The following is a 20643-nucleotide window of genomic DNA, read 5'->3' on the forward strand; positions in this document are numbered from 1 at the left end:
TGTCCAACTTCGAGATTTTATGGTGAAGAGGGTGATCCCGGAGTGGGAAGGGGCAGACTCTGCTTTTTTACAAGTTTTTAGGATGGGATCTGGGGTGGGCCTTATTTCACGTCTCTATAGGGCTCTTTTATACACTAGACCACAGGCCCACACATATGAACATCGTTGGGAACTCTTGCTGGGGAGGGCCTTGGATTATCGACAATGGGACTGTCTTTATGGTACACTGCTGAGAGTCTCCTTGGCGTCTCCCTTAGTGGAGCAGGGATATAAGATGCTATTTCAGTGGTACCTCACGCCAGAAAAGGTGCACCGTTTCTATCACTGTGGGAACGGGCACTGTTGGCGCAACTGTGGGTGTTTGGGCTCCTTTGGGCATGTGTGGTGGGACTGTATTAAGATTGTACCTTTTTGGAAGATGGTTCAACGACTGCTGATTGATGTGTTACGCTTACCCATCCTATTGCGTATGGAAACATTTTTACTTAACTATCCTTTGGGGAGTTTGGATGTGGATCAGAATCATTTTGTGGCCCTGGTTGCTACGGCAGCCAGACTTTTAGTGGCTACATATTGGAAGCGTGACTTTTTGCCTTCTCGTACTGAACTGTTACATAAGATTGACCAAATTTACTTGATGTCCAAATTGACTGCTTTAAATAATGATTCCTGTGGAACGTTTCATAGACAGTGGTCTCGTTATAGCTCCTGGCGAGGTTTACTTTGAAACTTTTCTTACTTTTCTTTTTCATCTTCCTTTGTTTTAGGCTTATATTGTATCACTCGGTGGGGGGGGGTGGGGGGGTTCTGTTGTTTCATATGGGCGATGTACTTTTGCTGTTGGCATACTGCCTGTGTACTGTTTTCATTTTGTTTAATAAAATCTTAAACTTCAAAAAAAAAAAAAAAAAGAAGAGGTGGTGGATACAGAGACTGTGTTTGAATTCAAAAGGGCCTGGGATAAGCACGTGGGATCTCTCGGAGAGAGGGATAGATAATGGTTACTGCGGATAGGCAGACTAGATGAGCCATTTGGCCTTTATCTACCATCATGTTTCTATGTAACCTTGGGGGAAGGTGACTGTTGCTGAGGAGTGCTTGGTTTAGAGCAGGGGTCTCAAAGTCTCTCCTTGAAGGCCGCAATCCAATCGGGTTTTCAGGATTTCCCCAATAAATATGTATGAGATCTATGTGCATGCACTGTTTTCAATGCATATTAATTGGGGAAATCCTGAAAACTCGACTGGATTGCGACCCTCAAGGAGGGACTTTGTATCTTCTAAAGGGCGGGACTGCGGCAGAGGAAGCAGCGCAGGGCTCAGAGAAGGGGCGGGACCGCTGGCAGAGGAAGCAGCAGGGCTCACTAGCGTCGCGAACCCACGGTAGGCAGCTTTTCCACAGCAAACGGTGCAAGGGGGCTGGGGGAAGAATCAGACGTCGTGGGGGGGTGCGAGCGCTCCTTCAGGGTGGGGAGGCCAGCGGTCCTTCGGGGTGGGGCATCAGGCTTTCAGGGTGGGGTTGGCCTTCAAGGGGGGGGACAGGATTTCAAGGGCAGGTTGGCGAGAGGAGAGTCGGGGCGGCAAGCAGCATGCGCGGTATACACGTGGGCGCGCTATACCAAAATTTTCTTACATAAATTCCTTGTTCCTGCGCACTATACCCGTGTGCGCGTTGTACCCGTGTGCGTGTTATATGCGTGAAAATACGGTATTATGTGGACCAGCAAACTATTAAGACTGAAATAAAATAAACACATTTCCACCCTGTCTCCACAAGCTCGGTCCCCACAAACCATCTGATCCCATCCACACAAGCCTCAATTATAATTTTATATTGAACGTATTTGATTAAAATAGAAAAAGAAACAATATTCTGTACAATTGTCATTTTATAAATATAAATATACAGAGCAAGGACCAACAAAACCCCTGTCTCCCCTCCCCTTCACATATATCAAGTTTCAAGTTTATTAGGATTTTATATACCGCCTATCAAGGTTATCTAAGCGGTTTTTTTTACAATCAGGTACTCAAGCATTTTCCCTCTCTGTCCCGGTGGGCTCACAATCTATCTAACGCACCTGGGGCTATGGAGGATTAAGTGACTTGCCCAGGGTCACAAGGAGCAGTGCAGGGTTTGAACCCACAACCCCAGGGTACTAAGGCTGTAGATCCAACCCTCTACTATCAAGAAACTGAACAAGCCAAATTATTACAGAATGCTACACAGAAATACCATGCTAACAGAATACTGCAGTCACACATGACAGGAATAGTGTTAGGGGAGTGCCCCCTGGTCAGAGAGAGCCCTAAGCGAGCTGAAAGCTAAATAAGCACTGTCTGGGCTTTGCAGTCCCCAGTTATATTTCTAGCAGGATATATATTTCAAATCTGATAAATTCTAATGACAAAATAGAAATAAAATGATTTTTTTCTACCTTTTGTTGTCTCTGGTTTCTGTTTTCATCTTCTTTTCACTCTTTTCCTTCCAGCGGTCTGCCCTGTCTCTTCGATCCAATACCTGCCCCTTCCATATGTATCTGACTTCTTTATATGCCCCTCTCCCCAGCCTGTGCCTCCTCTCTCCTTTTTACATCATTAATTCCAGCTTCACTGCTTTCTTCATTTTTATGTCTCCTACACCAGATCTAGCATCTTTATCCCTCTCTCATTTCTCTGCGGACCCCCTTCCCAGCATCAATCTCTCTCTATTTTCTCATTCCTCTCTCTCCCCTTTCCCTCATCTGATCTCTCCATTCCACCCTGACCCCCTTTTCCCTCCTGTAATCTTCCTGCCAGCTGTTTCCTTCCTTTTTCCCTTCTCCCTTCCCTCCTCCCCCTATCCAACATTAACTCTCTTTCCTTCCCTTTCCCTCCTCCCCTCCCAGCAGCATCTCTCCTTCTACCTCCCTCCAGGTCCAGTAGCAGCTCTCCCTTTATCCAGCAGCTTCCCAGCCTCCAACAGTGGCTTCCTCCCCTTCCAGCAGCTCTCAGTACTTGCCTGCAGCAGCGATTTACTTAGGCAGCCTTGGGTCCGTTGCTGCCTCTGAGGAAAGAGGAAGTTTCTGGTGAATCACTGTCCTGGCAAGTACGAGAGCTGCTGGGAGGGGAGATAGCCACTGTTGAAGGCTTCCCAGGATCTTGCTCCCACGCACACTGACCATCTCCCTCCACTTGCACCTGTACCTGCAGCTCTTCTACCTGCACCTTCTCTGCGGCCCTCTTCAGCAACTCGGCAGGGGTGGTGATCAAGTCAGGCTGCCGACGTCGGGACCTTCCTTCTCTGAGTCCCGCCTAGTTTGTTTCAACTTCCTGTTTCCAAACAGGCAAGACTCACAGAGGGAAGGCCCCGACGTTGGCAGCCTGTCTTGATCGCCCGAGGCAGGGCGGAACAGCAGCCTTCCAAAACTACCACAATCGGCAGGAAATTTAACCGCCGACTCGATCTTGCCGGCCCTGCGCGGACTGGAAAAAATTTTCTGTGTACTGACACCGGTCTGCGGACCGGCGGTTGAAGAACAGTGCTCTAATAGACTGAAGCTTCCAGAGAGTGAAAAAACCCTTTCTGACCAAAGAGTCCACCTGGTCTTTCATGGTTAGGCCCTGGTCTAGTATTACTCCCAATACCTTCATAGTTGATTGGATAGGGTAACTAAGTTTGTTGATGCGCAGCGATGTTTTAGTATTAAGTGGGTGTGGCGAGGCTATGAAGAATTTTATTTTTTCTGAGTTTAGCTTCAGTCTAAATTCAGTCATCCATTGTTTGATCACATTTAGTACTTCTGTTGCCGTAGGAGTGACTTCGGAGAGAGAGGTAATGAATGTGATTATGATCGTGAAGTCATCTGCGTAACTAAAAAATTTTATCCCTAGTTAGGACAATTGCGCACCTAGTGATGACATGACATACGCCGAGAGGTTGGATAGGCTGGGGCTCTTCTCTCTGGAAAAAAGGAGGCTCAGGGGAGATATGATAGAGACCTTCAAGATCATGAGGGGCATAGAGAGGGTGGATAGGGACAGATTCTTCAGACTGAAGGGGACAACAAGTACGAGGGGGCATTCGGAGAAACTGAAGGGAGATAGGTTCAAAACAAATGCAAGGAAGTTTTTTTTCACACAAAGGGTCGTGGACACTTGAAATGCGCTACCGGAGGAAGTGATCAGGCAGAGTATGGTACAGGGATTCAAACAGGGATTGGACGGATTCCTGAGGGATAAAGGGATCGTGGGATACTGAGGGAGGAGCTGGGATGTAACACAAGTATAGAAAGCTAACCAGGTAATAAGTATAGAAACCCAACCAGGTCGTGGATGTGCAAGACCGGAGGGTTAGGACTTCGATGGGAAGATAGGACTTCAATGAGAAACCAAGGTGGCAAGGGAGCCCCTTCTGGTGATTCAGACAGGTCGTGACCTGTTTGGGCCGCCGCGGGAGCGGACTGCCGGGCAGGATGGACCTATGGTCTGACCCGGCGGAGGCACTGCTTATGTTCTTATGTTCTTATGTAAACATTGAAAAGCAATGGGGACAATGAGGACCCCTGCGGAACGCCAGATGGATTACTCCAAGTGTCAGAGAGATTGTATTTAAAGTGTACTTGATAGGTGCGGGGCATAAGGAAACCTCGGAACCAGTGTAACACCTCGCCTCTGATACCAACTGCATCTAAGCATTGTAACAGTTTCCCATGGTTCACTAAGTCAAAGGTGGAGCTCATTTCAAATTGCATAATCAGGGCATTAAGACCTCTACTAAATAAGGAACATAAATTATCCAAGATGGCCGTGATTACTGTCTCAGTGCTAAATAGAGGTCTGAAGCCAGATGAGTTTCATGTAAAAGAGAGAACTGATCAAGATATTCCATCAATTGGGCATATACCAATCCTTCCATGATTTTTACAAAAAATGGAATGGATGCTATTGGTCTATAGTTGGTTACTAATGCTTGTGATTCTTTACAATATTTTGGAATTGGGGTTATTATGATGTGACCATTATTAGTGAGGAATTTTCCATTTTTTAAATTATCAGACAAATAATTCAACAAAGTTAGTTTAAAGCCTAATGGGGCTGCTTTCATAATTTCTGGGGGACAGGAGTCCAAAACGCAGTATGATTTAGTGTACTTGTTGTATAATTTGATATAATTATTCCATTCTAAATCTTGAAAGGAGTTCCAAATCATATCTGCTGGTATTTCATTTCTTTGTACGTTAACTATTTGATGTTCATGTATATCATTTGTTGAACAGTTATTTCTTAGGTTTTTAATTTTTGAATCAAAATGCTGTGCTAGATCATGTGCAGAAGGTAGCTTAATATTATGCATGGATTGAGTGTAGTGTGTGGTGTCAAATAAGTTCGTAACTAAGTTGAACAGTTCTTTTGTATTGATTCCTTTCGAGCTAGTATTGGATGAGTCAATTTTGGATGAGTAAAAAGCTTTACCTTTTTCTTTTATCAATTGTTTGTAGATTTTTATGTTGGATCTCCAGTTGATCCAGTCTGACAATTTTCCCGTTTTTTTCCAGATCCTTTCCAATCGTCTTACTGCTTGTTTCATTTTTAAAAGTTCAGTGTCAAAACATTTATTATATTTATTTGAGCAACTTTTACTGTTTCGTTTAGGGGCAATTTCGTCTAAAATGGATTTGCTTGTTTTTATCCAGTGATCCCAGAAATCAACCTCTTCTATCTCTGCTCGTAATTCGTATTGTGACCAATATTCCTCTGGATTGATATGGCCCCTTGTGAGATGTTCTTTTTGTTTCTTTGGATGTGTTTTGGATTTTAGATGAGTCCAGGCTAAAATAAAATAATAAGTAAAGTGATCAGACCAGATATCATGACACCAAGTACCGTCAAATAGAGTGATGGAAGGATCTAGAATCTCCTTTGTGTACATAGCTACCACATCTAGATGATGGCCTTTTTCATGTGTTTGTGTGGTTAAAGGGAGATTATAATTGAGCAAAGATAGAAAGTTTTTAAAATCTTTCGCTTCTGGATTGTCCTCTTCGTCTAAGTGTAAGTTTATGTCTCCTGCAATAATATTATATGAAATTCAGTTTGGACAAGTACAAAGTAATATATGTAGGGAAGAATAAGCCAAATTATAGCTACATGATATTAGGTTCCACATTAGGAGTCATCATCCAGGAAAAGGATCAAAATGTAATTGTGGACAGTTTATTGAAATTGTTGGCTCAGTGTGTGCTGGTTGTCAAAAAATGCAAGCACAATGTTAAGAATTATTTGGAAAGGAATTGCCCCATATCACTCCATGATGTGACCTCACCTTGAATATGGCATCATGTCTGGTCTGGTCATCTCATTTCAAAAAGATATAGTGGAATTAGAAAATGTACAGAGAAGGGTGACCAAAATGGAAAAGGAGATGGAATAAGTCTTCCATGAGGAAAGGCCAAAGAGGCTGGGGCATTTCAGATTGGAGAAGAGATAGCTGAGGGGAGATAAAGATCAATAAAATTCTGAATCGAGTACAAAGATACAAAGATCAGGAGTCATGCCATGAAGGTACAAAGTTGTACATTTAAAATATGGGATCAATTTTTTTCATTCAATGTATACTTTAGCTTTGGAACTCATTGAAGGAGGAAGAGGTAAAGGCACTTAGAGTATCTGAGTTTTAAAAAATGGTTTGGATAAGTCAGTACATTGTTGTTAAGGTAGACGTGCCTAATATATTAGAAAACCAAATATAAAGAATTAATAATTAAAATCAAAATTAAGAATGTATGAAGTAAAGTTACGCAGAAGGAAGGCTTAGCTGGCACGAGCAGTGGGTATTCCATTCTGCTGGCAAAGATGTGAAGAATTATGTAGGAGTGTGGCACTATCAGGGCGGGGAGGTGCGGCGATGTCAGACTGGCAGGGAAGAGTGCATCAGGGGGGTGCACGGGGCAGTGATGCTAGGCAATAACTTCCCTTGCTGTACCACTGGAGCTATGGCAGTGTCAGTAGCCCAGTTGGGATCAGCTTCTGTAGAAGAGATTTACAGAGCTTTAACATGGACTTATTTCCATACATTTATTTTTTATTTATTTATTTATTCAATTTTCTATACCGTTCTCCCAGGGGAGCTCAGAACGATTTACATGCATTTATTCAGGTACTCAAGCAGTTTTCCCTCTCTGTCCCGGCAGGCTCACAATCTATCTAATGTACCTGGGGCAATGGGGGGATTAAGTGACTTGCCCAGCGTCACAAGGAGCAGCGTGGGTTTGAACTCACAACCTCAGGGTGCTGAGGCTGTAGCTTTAACCACTGCGCCACACTCTCATTTGTTTCTCACTATTGCTTAGATCAGGACTCTTTACACAATGGTAAGTTTCACCAGACAAATCTTGTGAAATGTATTTGTGGATCAGAATCAAACTCCACCTCAGGCCCCTTTCTTTGAGTTCAAGGCTATCTTTTATAAACTCAGGGAAATAACTTGTTAATAGAACCCTCCCCCCGCAAAAAAAAAAAAAAAAAATCTGTGAGCTGCCTGCAACACACATCCTGCTTGTCCGGAGAGAAGGCCAAGTCACTTACCTGTAGCAGGTGTTCTTCATTTACAGCAGGATACAAGTTTTCACGTATCCTCCCACCTTTCCAAGGAGTTGTATTCTATGCTGAGCTAAACTATGAAGTAGCCTAAAGTGGACGCCACACAGTTATGGCATACGGTAAATGGCATGCATGATGAGCCTACTCAAAAGTTTTAGAAATCTGGACTGGAGTAATGTTTCCATGCCAGGCTTCAGTAGTGATGCCACCCATTGTTTGAGGACTTGTATGCTGTCATTCACAGAGAACTCCTGCTACAGGTAAGTAGCTTTCCTGCTCAATTGGTACATTGTTGAGGCCTGACATTATGTCACTCCCCAGAGAATTTGTTCCATTGTTCTGCATTCTCTCCCAAATTAGTCTAGCCATCACAGTAACAGTCCTTGACCAGGATGCATAAAGCAGGGCTTCTTTCAGAACCGTGCAATTAGAAGCCCTAAATTTAGCCACTAGGTGCCATTGTTGCAAGATGACTGACTCCCCCCCCAGGATCTAATAAGCTCTGTCACTGCAGCATCCTGCTGGGGAGAGGATGACTTAACCAGGGAACTAAACACAGGTTCTTTGCATGGCAGTGTACAGAACTACAATTGAGCCACTAGGCCAAGCATCATTATAGTTTTTTTTAAATATATACGTATATGCAATTTATCAGACTCTCTTGTTTTAGTTCTCCTTACAGACGGACATGACCAGAAGGCAACTGGAGTATGAAGCCCGGCAAATTCGAGCAGCCATGGAAGAACAGCTAGGAACCTGCCAAGATATGGAGAAAAGAGCTCAGGTAATTAAGTAGGCAGGAGTAAGGCTCGCGTTTTGCAACTTGGCATGAGTAAAAAAGCATGTAAACTTAAACTTTTACAATTGGAAATGCAGCTTCTGTATCTGAAGCAGAGGTTGACTTCTGTAAAAGTAGGCCAGAAGGAATTTGAACTCTGGGTGATGATAAAATCCTGACAGGAGGTAGCCTGCCATTCTGGACTAACTCAGATGACATTATTTGTAGGGGGGATGCAAGTCAAGTTCTAGTGAATGCTAGGGTTATGCATCTGAACCCACAAGTTACTTGCAGAATGATATCACTCATCTTTCAACTCTGCCTCCATCCCAGTAGGCTTGCTCTTGCCCCCTCAGGTTTTCTTCTGAAAGCAAGTTGCTCAGATATATTTCTGACCTGCTATGCAGTTTTATTATTTTCAGGTTTTTTTTCCTGTTGTTTTAAGTTGGAGGCTTGGTGCTCAGAGGTTTTCTCTTGTTAGGACCTCTGCCTGGGAGAAGACACAGACATACGGTAGAAGTCTGCTGCTAGCAGGGTCAGCCTTTGGGATCACCTGTCTAGCCAGCTTGCTATAATATTTTTGAATCTTGAGGGCCATTCCCTGAGTAGCTGCTCACATCCTTGAGCTGTTTGGCTCCTTCCTGGCCTGGCCAGGATTAAAAGCAGGCTAGCTGCGTGGCTCTCCCTCCTTCACAGTGAGAGAGTTTCTGGGGGTTGCGGCTCAGGCCAACATCAGTCCAACTGGCTACCTGAAGACCAAGTTCATAGTGCGAGCTTGTGAGATAGAATTCTTCTCCATTTGTTCCAGCTGCACTTCTGAGCTGAGGCAGATAAGCACTTACTGACCTACAAATGCATTCAGCTGCTGCTCACTATCTCTCTTCACCTATCTTGCCCTATGTTCCCTTCCCCCCTCCCCGCATGCGAACTCTGTTCAGCTGGTAAGTCTTTTCTATCTGTGCCCTTCTCCTCCTCTGCCAACTCCAGACTCCATCTCTTCAGTCTTGCCTGGAACAAACTGCCCAAATCCCTACAGTGGGCTCTGTCAGTTCAAGTCTAAGTTAAAAGCCCACCTCTTAATAATAATAATAATTTTATTCTTATATACCACCAAAGCCATAGTAGTTCAAGGCGGTTTACAACAAAGAAGAGCTGGACAATCAGCGAATATAGGTACAATTAGCGAATATAGGTACAATGTAAAGTCATCCAAAAACAGGTGAATAGGATACAGAGGTAAGGCATAAGAGATCTTGGGAAACAAGAGAAAAGGCATAAGAGGTCTTAGGTTACAAATCGGTTAAACAGGTTTGTTTTTACTAATTTTCCTCTAACCTTAGGTTCTGCATCCCCAACCCTATATGTCATATCGAAGTTAGATTGTAAGCGCTTCTGAGCAGGGACCGTCTATTAAATGTCAAAATGTATATGCATATGCCTTTCAGCGCTATTTAAGTGATAAATAGAAGTAGTAGGCACCACATGGCACAGTGAGTAAGGCTATTATAGCCTATGAGGAAAATCGGGGATGGGAGGGGGGTAGGTCTGGAAAAGTGAAATTTGAGGGTTTCTGGGGCCAGAGCTAGAGTCTCCCTCCTCCAAAATCCCTTTCCATGTAATTTTTGAACTTCAATGCCATCCCCCCGGGGGTCATTTTTGGTTCAAATTCACTGGCCATCTTGAGTTTTAAACTATCTTTTTTGCTTTAGCCTCCAACTGCCTTAAAACCCCTCGATTATGCTCAGGCCTTTCTACCCTATCATGCCAAGTTTGTGCAGGTTGGGGCGGGGCAGGAGCCTATTTTTCAAGCGCTGATTCTGTCAGCGAATTTGGTTTTGGTAGAGTGAAGAGTTTCATCCAGTGAAATAAGGGATTTCTCAGATGACGTTACAGGGTTTCCCCTTTCTTTTAAATTCAGAGCAGTGAAGATGCTGCGGCCATGTTCTTTGCTTATTTCAGCGGTGTTACAGCATAGTGTATTAAGCACATGACTTAATGTAAGGCAAGCTAACTATTGCAGGAATTATCACTCTGTGCTTATGTGAACACGTAATGATATAGTTTTCATATAAATTAGAGTGGTAACTAATGGACAGTTTTATTTATTGCAGCGCAGTATGTTGTTGTCTCACCTCATTTCCCTGATGAAGTATTGAAACGGGACTGTTTGGAAGAGGTGGCGCTGTAACTTAACATAAGTTTATCTCCTTTTTATAAGAATGATTTATATAAAGAAAATTTAAATAAAATAACAAATGAAAATGAAAATTAAGATAAAATCGTAAAGGGATCAATGAGGATTGCAGCCTGATCATGTTAGATTACTCGATTGGCAGTCTGAAGATCCCAAGAATGGCTGCATTATCTACCACTTTGTATTTAAAGCCATAAAGTATTCACACCTCTCAAAGAGCATGCTACTCCATATACCCTCCTGGGAGATATCGACAACTAATGCCAACCTTTACGGTTTTGGGGTGGTGGTGTCATTGCAATGGACACGCAGTTCAGGGTCGTTGGTCCCCAACTCAGTAAAAGTGGTCCATAAATCGCATGGAACTCAGAGCCATTCAGTTGGTGTTGCAGTCCCTGGAAGGCAATACAGTCAGGATATTTCCAGACAATACGACAGCAGTGGCCTATGTCAACTGACAAGAAGGCACCAGGAGTGCCCCTGTGACAGGGTATACCTACCATCACCAGGAACCATGAATGTGAAGAAAGACTCTCCAGTAGGACCTGTTAATAAATTACAACCTGGGTCTAGAACTCTTAAGTGGGGCCCAAGGGAAGAGTTCATTTGCAAATGATCTACATATTGACAAATTGCCTATCTCAGGAGACAAACGAGAGTCCGGAGGGAGGGAAGAACCAACCCTGTGGAGGCAAAGCAACCTCCTGAGTCTAGGAAGATGGAAACTGGGAAATTTTCAAACTAAATACATGGAATCAAAAATCTCACCCTGAACCGAAAGAATCTATCAAAGAGAACAACTAGGGCAATCAGCCTGGGAAGTCTGAGCTTGTCAAGAGCTCTCAAGGTGACCCTCAGGGGGATCAATGCTGGCAGTTGCCTAAACCCTGGTAAGCCTTACCTTGTGTGGCCAGAGAGTAGCCAAAGACCAGAATACCTTGTGTGTCTAATGCGTGGCCAAGGGCCAGAATGTCCTGGGTGATCAGAGGTGATCAAATAGGACCCCAGATCCCTGTTAGACAACCCTGTTACTTCTAGAGACTCAGTTCCTCTTTCAGTGGGCAGAAACGCATCTGTAGACTCTCTCAGATGCACATGTTGCAGGAGTGGAGTATGTTCAGGCTGGCTATCTCAGTGGTCAAACACTTGACCCAAGGGAGTGGTTACTCTCCGCACAAGTGTTCAGTGGTGGGGGTGTCCACAAATGGATCTCATGGCCTCAGCAGCAAACCCAAAGGTGGATCACTTCTACAGCTGAAGGTATGAGCCCAGGAGCACAGGGTTGAATACAATTAATTGAAAATAAAATACTGCATAAAACGTACACAAGTAATACATAAAACAATCATTTTCTCCCATCCTCCTCCCAATTATTAATACAATAAGACATATGATGTGATTACAACAGGATCTCATGAAAGACTTCTGAGGAAATTAGAAACTTGTGGGAAACAGAGAGTAAATTTAAATGGTCAATATTCTCACTGGGTAAATAGCGGCTTCCCCAAGGGTCTGTGCTGTGACTACTGCTTTTTAAACATATTTATCAGTGATCTAGAGATTGGAATAACTAGCGAAATAATTAAATTTGCTGATAACGCAAAGTTGTTCAAAGCTGTTAAATCACAAGAGGAATGTAAAAAATTGCATATCTAAGTAAGGGCACACAGTCAAGTCTTTTACAGTTTGATATTTTGGCAGCATTCGATGCTGTGAACCACTCGCTTCTACTATACAAACTCAGCGAGCTAGGCATAAGAGGCACTGTACTGAAGTGGTTCACAGAATTCCTCTTCACCAGAACCTACGAGGTGAGAAAGGACAATGACAGGTCACAAACATGGAAGGCTACCTGTGGTGTCCCACAGGGCTCACCATTGTCCCCCCTCTCTGTTCAATATATACCTAAGTGCCCTAGGCAGGAAATTCACAGACCCCCTAACCCACATGCTCTCCTACGCAGATATCATCTTCATACTGACCCCTGTTTAAAAAAAAAAAACCTTCACCGAAACCACAACGCACATAGGATGACTACTCAGCGACCTCTGTACATTGGACTACAACAAACTTCCTTAAACTGAACAAACTAAAGACCAAAGTCCTATGGTTCGGAAATTATAACACCTTACCTTACACAGATCTGATACTGACAACTGGTGAAACGCTCAAACTGGAACAGTCCTCAAAGGTCTCACCTGCACAGACCAAATAAACTCCTTGGTCAGGAAATTTTTCTTCAGGCTCAGGCAGTTGAGCGCAATCAGACCACTGCTGAGCCAATACAACTTCAGAGCAATCACTCAGGCGGACCTCCTTCCCTACCTAGACTAGTGCAACTCCTTATTGTAAAATATATTTTATTGAGCTCAAGAAATGGTACAGAAGTACAAGACGACACAAAAATGAAGCTCACTTTTTAAATAGCACAAAACCCAACAAATAGGAACCACCCCAAAGCGCAAACCCTACATGTTCCCCAACAGTAAATAGCAATAAGAACCAGCCAAAAAATGAAAAGGGAATCACCACGCAAGAACAAGATAGACATAGAAGAAACACAAATCACCACCCCACCCCCAACCCTCCCCAAACCCCAGTCCTCCCTCAAGCCCAATCCAAGTAAAGCAGTCAAATAAAAGGCAGTGATAAACAATCAGACAACATGTGCAAAGAAGAAAACAAGTCAACAGTTCAGGAAGCGGCTACGTGCCACCGGGGTCATAGTATTCCAAAAAGGCTCCCAGGTGCATTGAAAAATTCGGCCAGACAAAGAGGAAAAGTCATGCACATCCCGGCGTTCCCACAGCAAAAGAGTGATCAGACGGCAGCGCCATAGGGAAAAATCAGGTCCCTCCGCCTCTAGCCACTTAAGCAAAATACACTTGAGGGCAATCACCACAGTCCATTGAAGAAATGCCGCAGTCCCGGTCTTCGAGGGGTAAAGTGAAGAGGGACACCAAAAAGAAACAAAGAGGAACGCTGAAGAGCAACATTCCAAATACGCTCAACAAAAATAAAAATAGTTTCCCAAAAGGACTGAATAATAGGACAAGTCCAGAACATATGTCCCAATCCAGCATCAGGGGCAGCACAGTGGGGACAGTTAGAAGAGGCTCGAAACCCCGAAAGGTGAGCTCTTTTAGGGGAAATATACAAGCGTAAAACCAATTTATAATGTTGTTCCCAAAAAGTGGTATATTTGCGAAAAGCAGGCAATTTACGTACAGCACAAAGGACAACATCATCAGGTAAAGGTACAGAAAGATCACGAGCCCAAGCATCCCTCAATCGAACATGATCAAGCAGGGGGGATTCATCCTTCAAATGTCTATGATGAAATTTGATGTCTATGATGAAATTTGAGAGGAACAAGGAGCTGAGATCCAAGGGTAAATGCCGTGGATAAAAGCTCTTGACAAGAGGCCGCCAAATGGCCGGGAGGCAGAGAAGCAATATAATGGTGAATTTGCAGGTAAGCAAAGACATCGGTTCGAGGGAGGCCAAATTCTTGACATAACACATCAAAGGGCTTAATTTTCCCCGCATCATCCACCAAGTGAAACAAATAGTGGATCCCCCCTGCTTCCCAACGAACAAAACTAGCCCCATCCACCCCCGGTGGAAAATTCCCATTAAAGCGTAAAGGCAGAAGAGGAGATATAGTAGAACTAAGAGAGTGGAATTTGCAGACCCATCGCCAAGCCTTCCGCAAAGGGGAGTGCAAAACTGTAATAGGAAGGGGTATAGGTTGAGCTAAAGGGCAGAGTGAAGATAAGCACTAAAATGAGACTTTGTGAAGCAAGAAAGCTCCAAAGAAGTATTAGTAAAATGAGCAATACCCCGAAAGAAATCACTAATGTGAGTGCAACTCCTTATATGTAGGCATTGCAGAATATGATTGCAAAAGATTACAACTGCTCCAGAACACAGCAGCAAGACTGATTTTCCAAAAGAGCAAATATGAAAGCATCTCTCCACTCCTGAAGGAGTTACACTGGCTCCCTGTGTGAAGAATACAGTACAAAACAGCTTGCATGGTACACAAAGCCATCTATGAGGAGAACTCCACAGGACTTGTTGCAGACATCACAGTCAGAACACTCCTTTCTCAAAGCAAGAACACTCCCAATGGTACAAACTGCCCCACCCATTTTCAGGCGTATGTAAGAAGAAGCTGCACAACTCAACATTTGCATACCAGGGACCCGGGACATGGACTGGTTTTCCCCTTTGCCTGCGACAACAATGCCAGTGCAAAATCTTCAGAAAGAATCTTAAGATCTTCTCCTTGGACGTATAGCGAAATCCCAGGAGCCTACCCTCTGCTCTTTCCTCATGTCCAGTCCCTAAATCTTGTTGTACCCTTTGATTCCCCCAATTCTACATCCAATGTACATGTCCTGGTCTTAAATCTGTTGTAAACTGCAGTGAATCCTAGTGGAAAATTGCGGTATAGAAGAAAATGTATGGTATGGTATCCCTTTCCTTTGGGAACAGTCAGGTCAAGTGGGTCATTTTTTTGTTATTTTGTCAGCTCTGGTGTCTAAGTCTTGAATATCCCTGAGATCCATATCTTGAAAGCCTTCCACACTCGCCTTCTATGCTAAGTCCACAATGTCTTTCATAATATCTTTGACTGGCTCTGTGGTAATTTTATTTATTTAAGACACTTGTAGCCCACATATCAGCCATCTATGCAGGGAACAATAATACATACATAAAACAAAACATTACATACATAGTCAAGCAAAACATAGCAGATTATTAAAATATCAGCATACAATAAACAATTTACACATGTGCCTTAAAATAAAAAGCTAAGCAATTACAAGATTACAAAGTAGCCAAATTTGAAAAGGCAAGTCGAATAAAATGGATTTTCAAACTTTTCTGAAATGCCAAAAAAATCAAAAGTCAGATGGATAGAATCTGGAACCGAGTGCCATAGTAAAGGTCCGGCTACTTGGAACATTGGAACATACGTGATCTATTTGCAACTTTAGAGACAGAATGAAGAGTGGGAACACCAAAAAAGCTCTGTCTTGTGATCTCAAAGAACAAGAAGGCACATAAGTCTGCAGCAGAGAAGCATTTCTTAATCCATAATAGAACATTGTCTCCTATCCCATGACTTTAATTTTCTCAGGAGTCTCTCATGAGGAATTTTGTCAAAGGCTTTCTGAAAATCTAATACACTATGTCAATTGGATTGCCTTTGTCCACATGTTTATTCACACCGTCAAAGAAATGAAGCAAATTGTTGAGGCAAGACTTCCCATGGCTGAACCCGTGCTGACTCTGACCTACTAAACCAGGGGTGTCCAATGTCGGTCCTTGAGGGCCGCAATCCAGTCGGGTTTTCAGGATTTCCCCAATGAATATGCATGAGATCTATTAGCATACAATGAAAGCAGTGCATGCAAATAGACCTCATGTATATTCATTGGGGAAATCCTGAAAATCCGACTGGACTGCGGCCCTCGAGGACCGACATTGGACACCCCTGCACTAAACCATCCAAGAGCCGTGACACGTCTATGATTGAAACAGCAACATAGCATTTGCTGGTAGTTCTCTGCACCTCCTATCCACCCATGCCATCCATGGGCGTATGCATATGACATTTATAGGCATTTACTTGCTTTATTGCTAGAAAACCTTGCAAAGCATACTGGGATTGGTCACGTGGTGTAAAATTCAAAAGCCCATGAATGATATGTGTTTGTGATCCACACCTGTTTTGTGCTACAACAGCGGATGGCATTATGGATGATGGTTTTTATAATAGTCTTTAATAATATGATTACTTTTTAGAGATTTTGCATTAATGAGGCCGATATTGAGATGTTTGATTTCTCTATTGCTATTATAAGACGGCAAGAGGGGATTTTGATAACACTCTGGTAATTGGAGCAAACTTGGGCGTACCTGTACCTGATGAGCTTTTCCCAGCACATGTGCACTTTACACCTCTTTCCGTGGACTATTCTGAACATGTGCTGACAGCAGATTCGAGTGTGGTGTCAGCTCCATTATCTCCATTTCAGACAGTTCAATTGGACAAGCTAAACAGTACATTTGCTCCCGATGAAGGAGGGGTTCCCTCTGAAACGGAGCTCTGTTGAGCAAATATTACAACGCACGCTCGAATCTGGCTTTAAATTAAGTACACACAACAGGAAGTCATGAGGACAAGATGTCAGAAATCCAGCCAAGGTTGTATAGTTCAAAAGGTCACTTTATTGATGAATATATCACAATAACTCTTGTCCTCACAACTTCCTGTTGTGTGTTCTTGTCTGATTGTTGAGGCCAGTCTTCGTCTTCTGATTCAGTGTTTTTAAATTAAGTACATCAGAATTACTAACTTTTTGGGACATCAGCATTTGCATTGCTATTATTTTCTGTCTGAACTTTTGAGTTGAATATTTTGAATACATTGATTGGACGCTAATTGAGTTTGCGGAAATATATTGCTTGATTTTTCACTTTATTATTTTGATTGCACTCATACACTGAAAGATTCAGGGATGTTTTACAACTTGTTACCCGTTTGGGTAAATGAGAATCAACAACTTGCTTTATACAGGAGTTCCTGAGCAGAGTTGTTAAAACTAAGGATCCTCAATACACTTATATATATTGTTATTTACATTTAAGATTGGTTGTTATATTATTTTGAACAATTGAACTTAGATCTCCATAGCCTCTAATTTTGAAAGATCTTTTATATTACAGTGGTACCTTGGATTACGAGCATAATCAGTTCCAGGAGCATGCTCGTAATCCAAAATGCTCGTTTATCAAAGCGAGTTTCCCCATAGGAAATAATGGAAACTCGCTTTGATAGGTTCCCACCCTCCAACCCCCCCCCCCCCCCCCGAGGCCAGCAGCGCTGCTCCCCCCGAAGGCCCCCCTCCCGCGAACCGGCACCCTCCCCCCCTGCGAACTGGCACCCTCCCCCCCTCCGGTGATCCGGCACCCCCCCCCCCCCCCCGCCGCCGCGACCTGCGGTCCCCCAACCCATCCGAACCCTATTCTTACTTTGGTGTAGCCTCCGCACCGGCACCAGCATGTCCTGTGCGTTGTTGCCGGTGCCCGAAGATCTGCTTCCTGTGCTGGGCCTTGAGCATATGTGCATGCTCAAGGCCTGAGAGTTCACATTCTCTCGAGAGAACGTGAACTCTCAGGCCTTGAGCATGCGCACATGCTCAAGGCCCAGCACAGGAGGCAGATCTTCAGGCACCGGCAGGACATGCTGGTGCCGGTGCCAGTGCGGAGGCTACACTGAAGTAAGAAGAGGGCTCGGGTGGGTTGGGGGACCTCAGGTCGCGGCGGGGGGTACCATATCGCGGGGGGAGCGCTCGCAAATCGAGGCGCGCTCGGTTTCTGAGGTGCCGATTTTGCAAATGTTTTGCTCGTCTTGCAAAACACTCGCAAACCGGTGCACTCGTAAACCGAGGTACCACTGTATTTCTTTATTTGGGTTTGTTGGTATAAAGATATAATTTAGTGACATTGTTATATTTTACATCTATTGAAACAAAGCAACAAACTGCATACTATCTTGCTTTTATTTAGGAAAGAGTGGCTAGGATTCAACAAATAGAAAAAGACATCATTCGTGTACGGCAACAATTACAGTCCCAGGCAGCAGAAGTAGAGGTTAGTCTGTGTTCATTTTTTAAGGGTGTCATTTACAAATTGGTAGAGGAACTTTCAGTGTTTCCTTAGTGTTCTTTTTTAGACGTATGAATCCTCTGTTTGTAGCATATGTGTATTTATTTATTTATCAATATTTGTATACTGCACAATCCAAAGTTCTTGGCAGTTTACACAAGAACAAATACAGTATATTAGAATTAAACAAGGGATTGACGATTTGATCAGGTACTCTTTTTCTTTTATAAATCTTTATTCATTTTCTTATGTTACAACAAGTGTTTTTAAATAAATTCATTATAAACTTGAATAAACACACTTGATTAACTCACATTAATATCAAATTTAACATTTCTTTAGAAAATCAATATATTATAAAGTTATAATATTTTATAAGAAATTTAAATTTATACAATTATTATTGAATATAATAATCTCCCATCCCTCCCTCCCTCCCTATCAATACAGAATGAGAAATCTTTATTCATTTTCATGTTACATCAAAAGAAAATATAAAATTCATATTAATATTTCAGAAAACTAAATTTATATAATTCTTAGTTAATATAATAATAACCCATCCCCTCCCCCCTCCCTTCTATTCAGTAATATATGAATTAAATTTCTAAAATTATTCTTTCCATATATCATATTATATATCAAGTATTAATATATTATATAATATTTAGAAATATGATCTCATCCATTTTTTCTCTCTAATCAAATTCTATATATGGGAAAATTAATCATTCTTTACAATATTCAGTTAATGGTTTCCATATTTTTTGAAATTCATTTATATGTCCTTTTTGTGTTGCTATAGTGAGCTCCATTTTGTATATATGGCATACAGAATTCCACCAGAATGTGTAATTTAATCTGTCATGTTTTTTCCAATTGAATGTGATTTGTTGTATTGCTATTCCAGTTAAAATAAAAAGAAGTTTGTTATTATTTGATGATATTTGACTTCTTGCTCTCATTGTTGTTCCAAATAATATAGTATCATATGTCAAGGCTACTGGATTTTCTAGCATCCTATTAATTTGGGGCCAAATTGATTTCCAGAATGTTAAGATGAATGGACAAAAGAATATAAGATGGTCTAATGTCCCAATTTCAACATGACAGTGCCAGCATCTATTAGATTTAGAGCTATCAATTCTATGTAAACGTGTAGGGGTCCATAAAGCTCTATGCAAAAGAAAAAAACAAGTTTGTCTCATAGATGCTGACACCGTACATTTTAACCTCCAAGACCAAAGTCGTGGCCATTTAGATGCACTAATTTGGTGCTTTATCTCAATGCTCCAAATGTCTCTAAGACCATTTTTTGGTTTTTTATTTATATAATCGGATAATAATTTATACCACTGTGCAGCTTCATGACCTGTTGAATTAATCTGGAAACATAGGAATTCCAAACTGTGATAATTAGTAAGATTTTTCCATTCAGGGAACCCTACCTGAATGGATTGCTTCAATTGCAACCATCTAAAATATTGTGTTTTTTTAAGATCAAATTTATGTTGCAATTGTGAAAACTCCAGCAACTTTCCATTTTTTATTATATCATCCAATCTTTCCAGATTATTTTGAAACCGCCAATTTTGATCTTGGGGTTTAACCAAATTGTTTGATTTGTTGATTTGCTAATTGGAATAGGAGTTAGATTACTTATGTATCTTAAAGTTTTCCATGTATCCATGAATATTTTATGTTCTTTGTATAGCCTTGGCATTTTGATACTAACTACATGACTAAGACGTAAAGGAAACATGAGTCTCCATTCAAGCCAGAACCATTCTGGAATATTATCAGTGGGCTCTGGGAGGATCCAATACATACCTTGACGTAAAATATAGGCTTGATGATACCTATAGAAGTTGGGAAAATTTACCCCTCCCTCCGCAATTGGTCTTTGTAATGTCACTAAAGCAATTCTGGGATTTTTCCCAAGCCAAATAAATTTTGTCAATACCTTATTTAACTTTGAGTAAAAAGATTCTTGAAAGAAAACTGGTATCATTCCCATTTGGTAACAAACTACAGGTAAGATCATCATTTTAACTGTTTGTACTCTTCCCCACCAAGATAAATGTAAAGGATTCCATTGTTCACACATCTCTGTCACTTTTTGTAATAAACATTTTTCATTAATTTTCATTGTGTCTTCTAAATCTTTTGAGATCCAAATTCCAAGATATTTAATAGTATCCTCCTTCCAAACAAAAGAGAATGTATTAAATAAACCTTTTGTACAGTGTACATTTAATGGAAGTATTTCTGATTTATTCCAATTTATCTTATATCCTGAAAACTTTCCGAATTTATCAATTAGTTCAAGCAATTGTGGAATGGTGGATTCTGGATTCCTCAAATATAATAATAAATCATCAGCATAAGCTGATATTTTGTATTCTCTA

General features: G+C 41.9%; 1 protein-coding gene across 9 annotated transcripts in view; it reads left to right on the forward strand.

The window, feature by feature from the left end:
* Nucleotides 1–20643, forward strand: part of APC (APC regulator of WNT signaling pathway) — a 344325-nt gene that overhangs the window by 200431 nt on the left and 123251 nt on the right. For all 9 annotated transcript variants that reach the window (XM_033929104.1, XM_033929106.1, XM_033929103.1 and 6 more), the window contains 2 exons: nucleotides 8251–8364; nucleotides 18137–18220. In XM_033929104.1, the coding sequence (XP_033784995.1) occupies nucleotides 8251–8364; nucleotides 18137–18220 (198 nt within the window). The remainder of the gene's footprint in view (nucleotides 1–8250; nucleotides 8365–18136; nucleotides 18221–20643) is intronic.

Source organism: Geotrypetes seraphini, chromosome 1 (assembly GCF_902459505.1).
Source record: "Geotrypetes seraphini chromosome 1, aGeoSer1.1, whole genome shotgun sequence".
Classification (NCBI taxonomy): domain Eukaryota; kingdom Metazoa; phylum Chordata; class Amphibia; order Gymnophiona; family Dermophiidae; genus Geotrypetes; species Geotrypetes seraphini.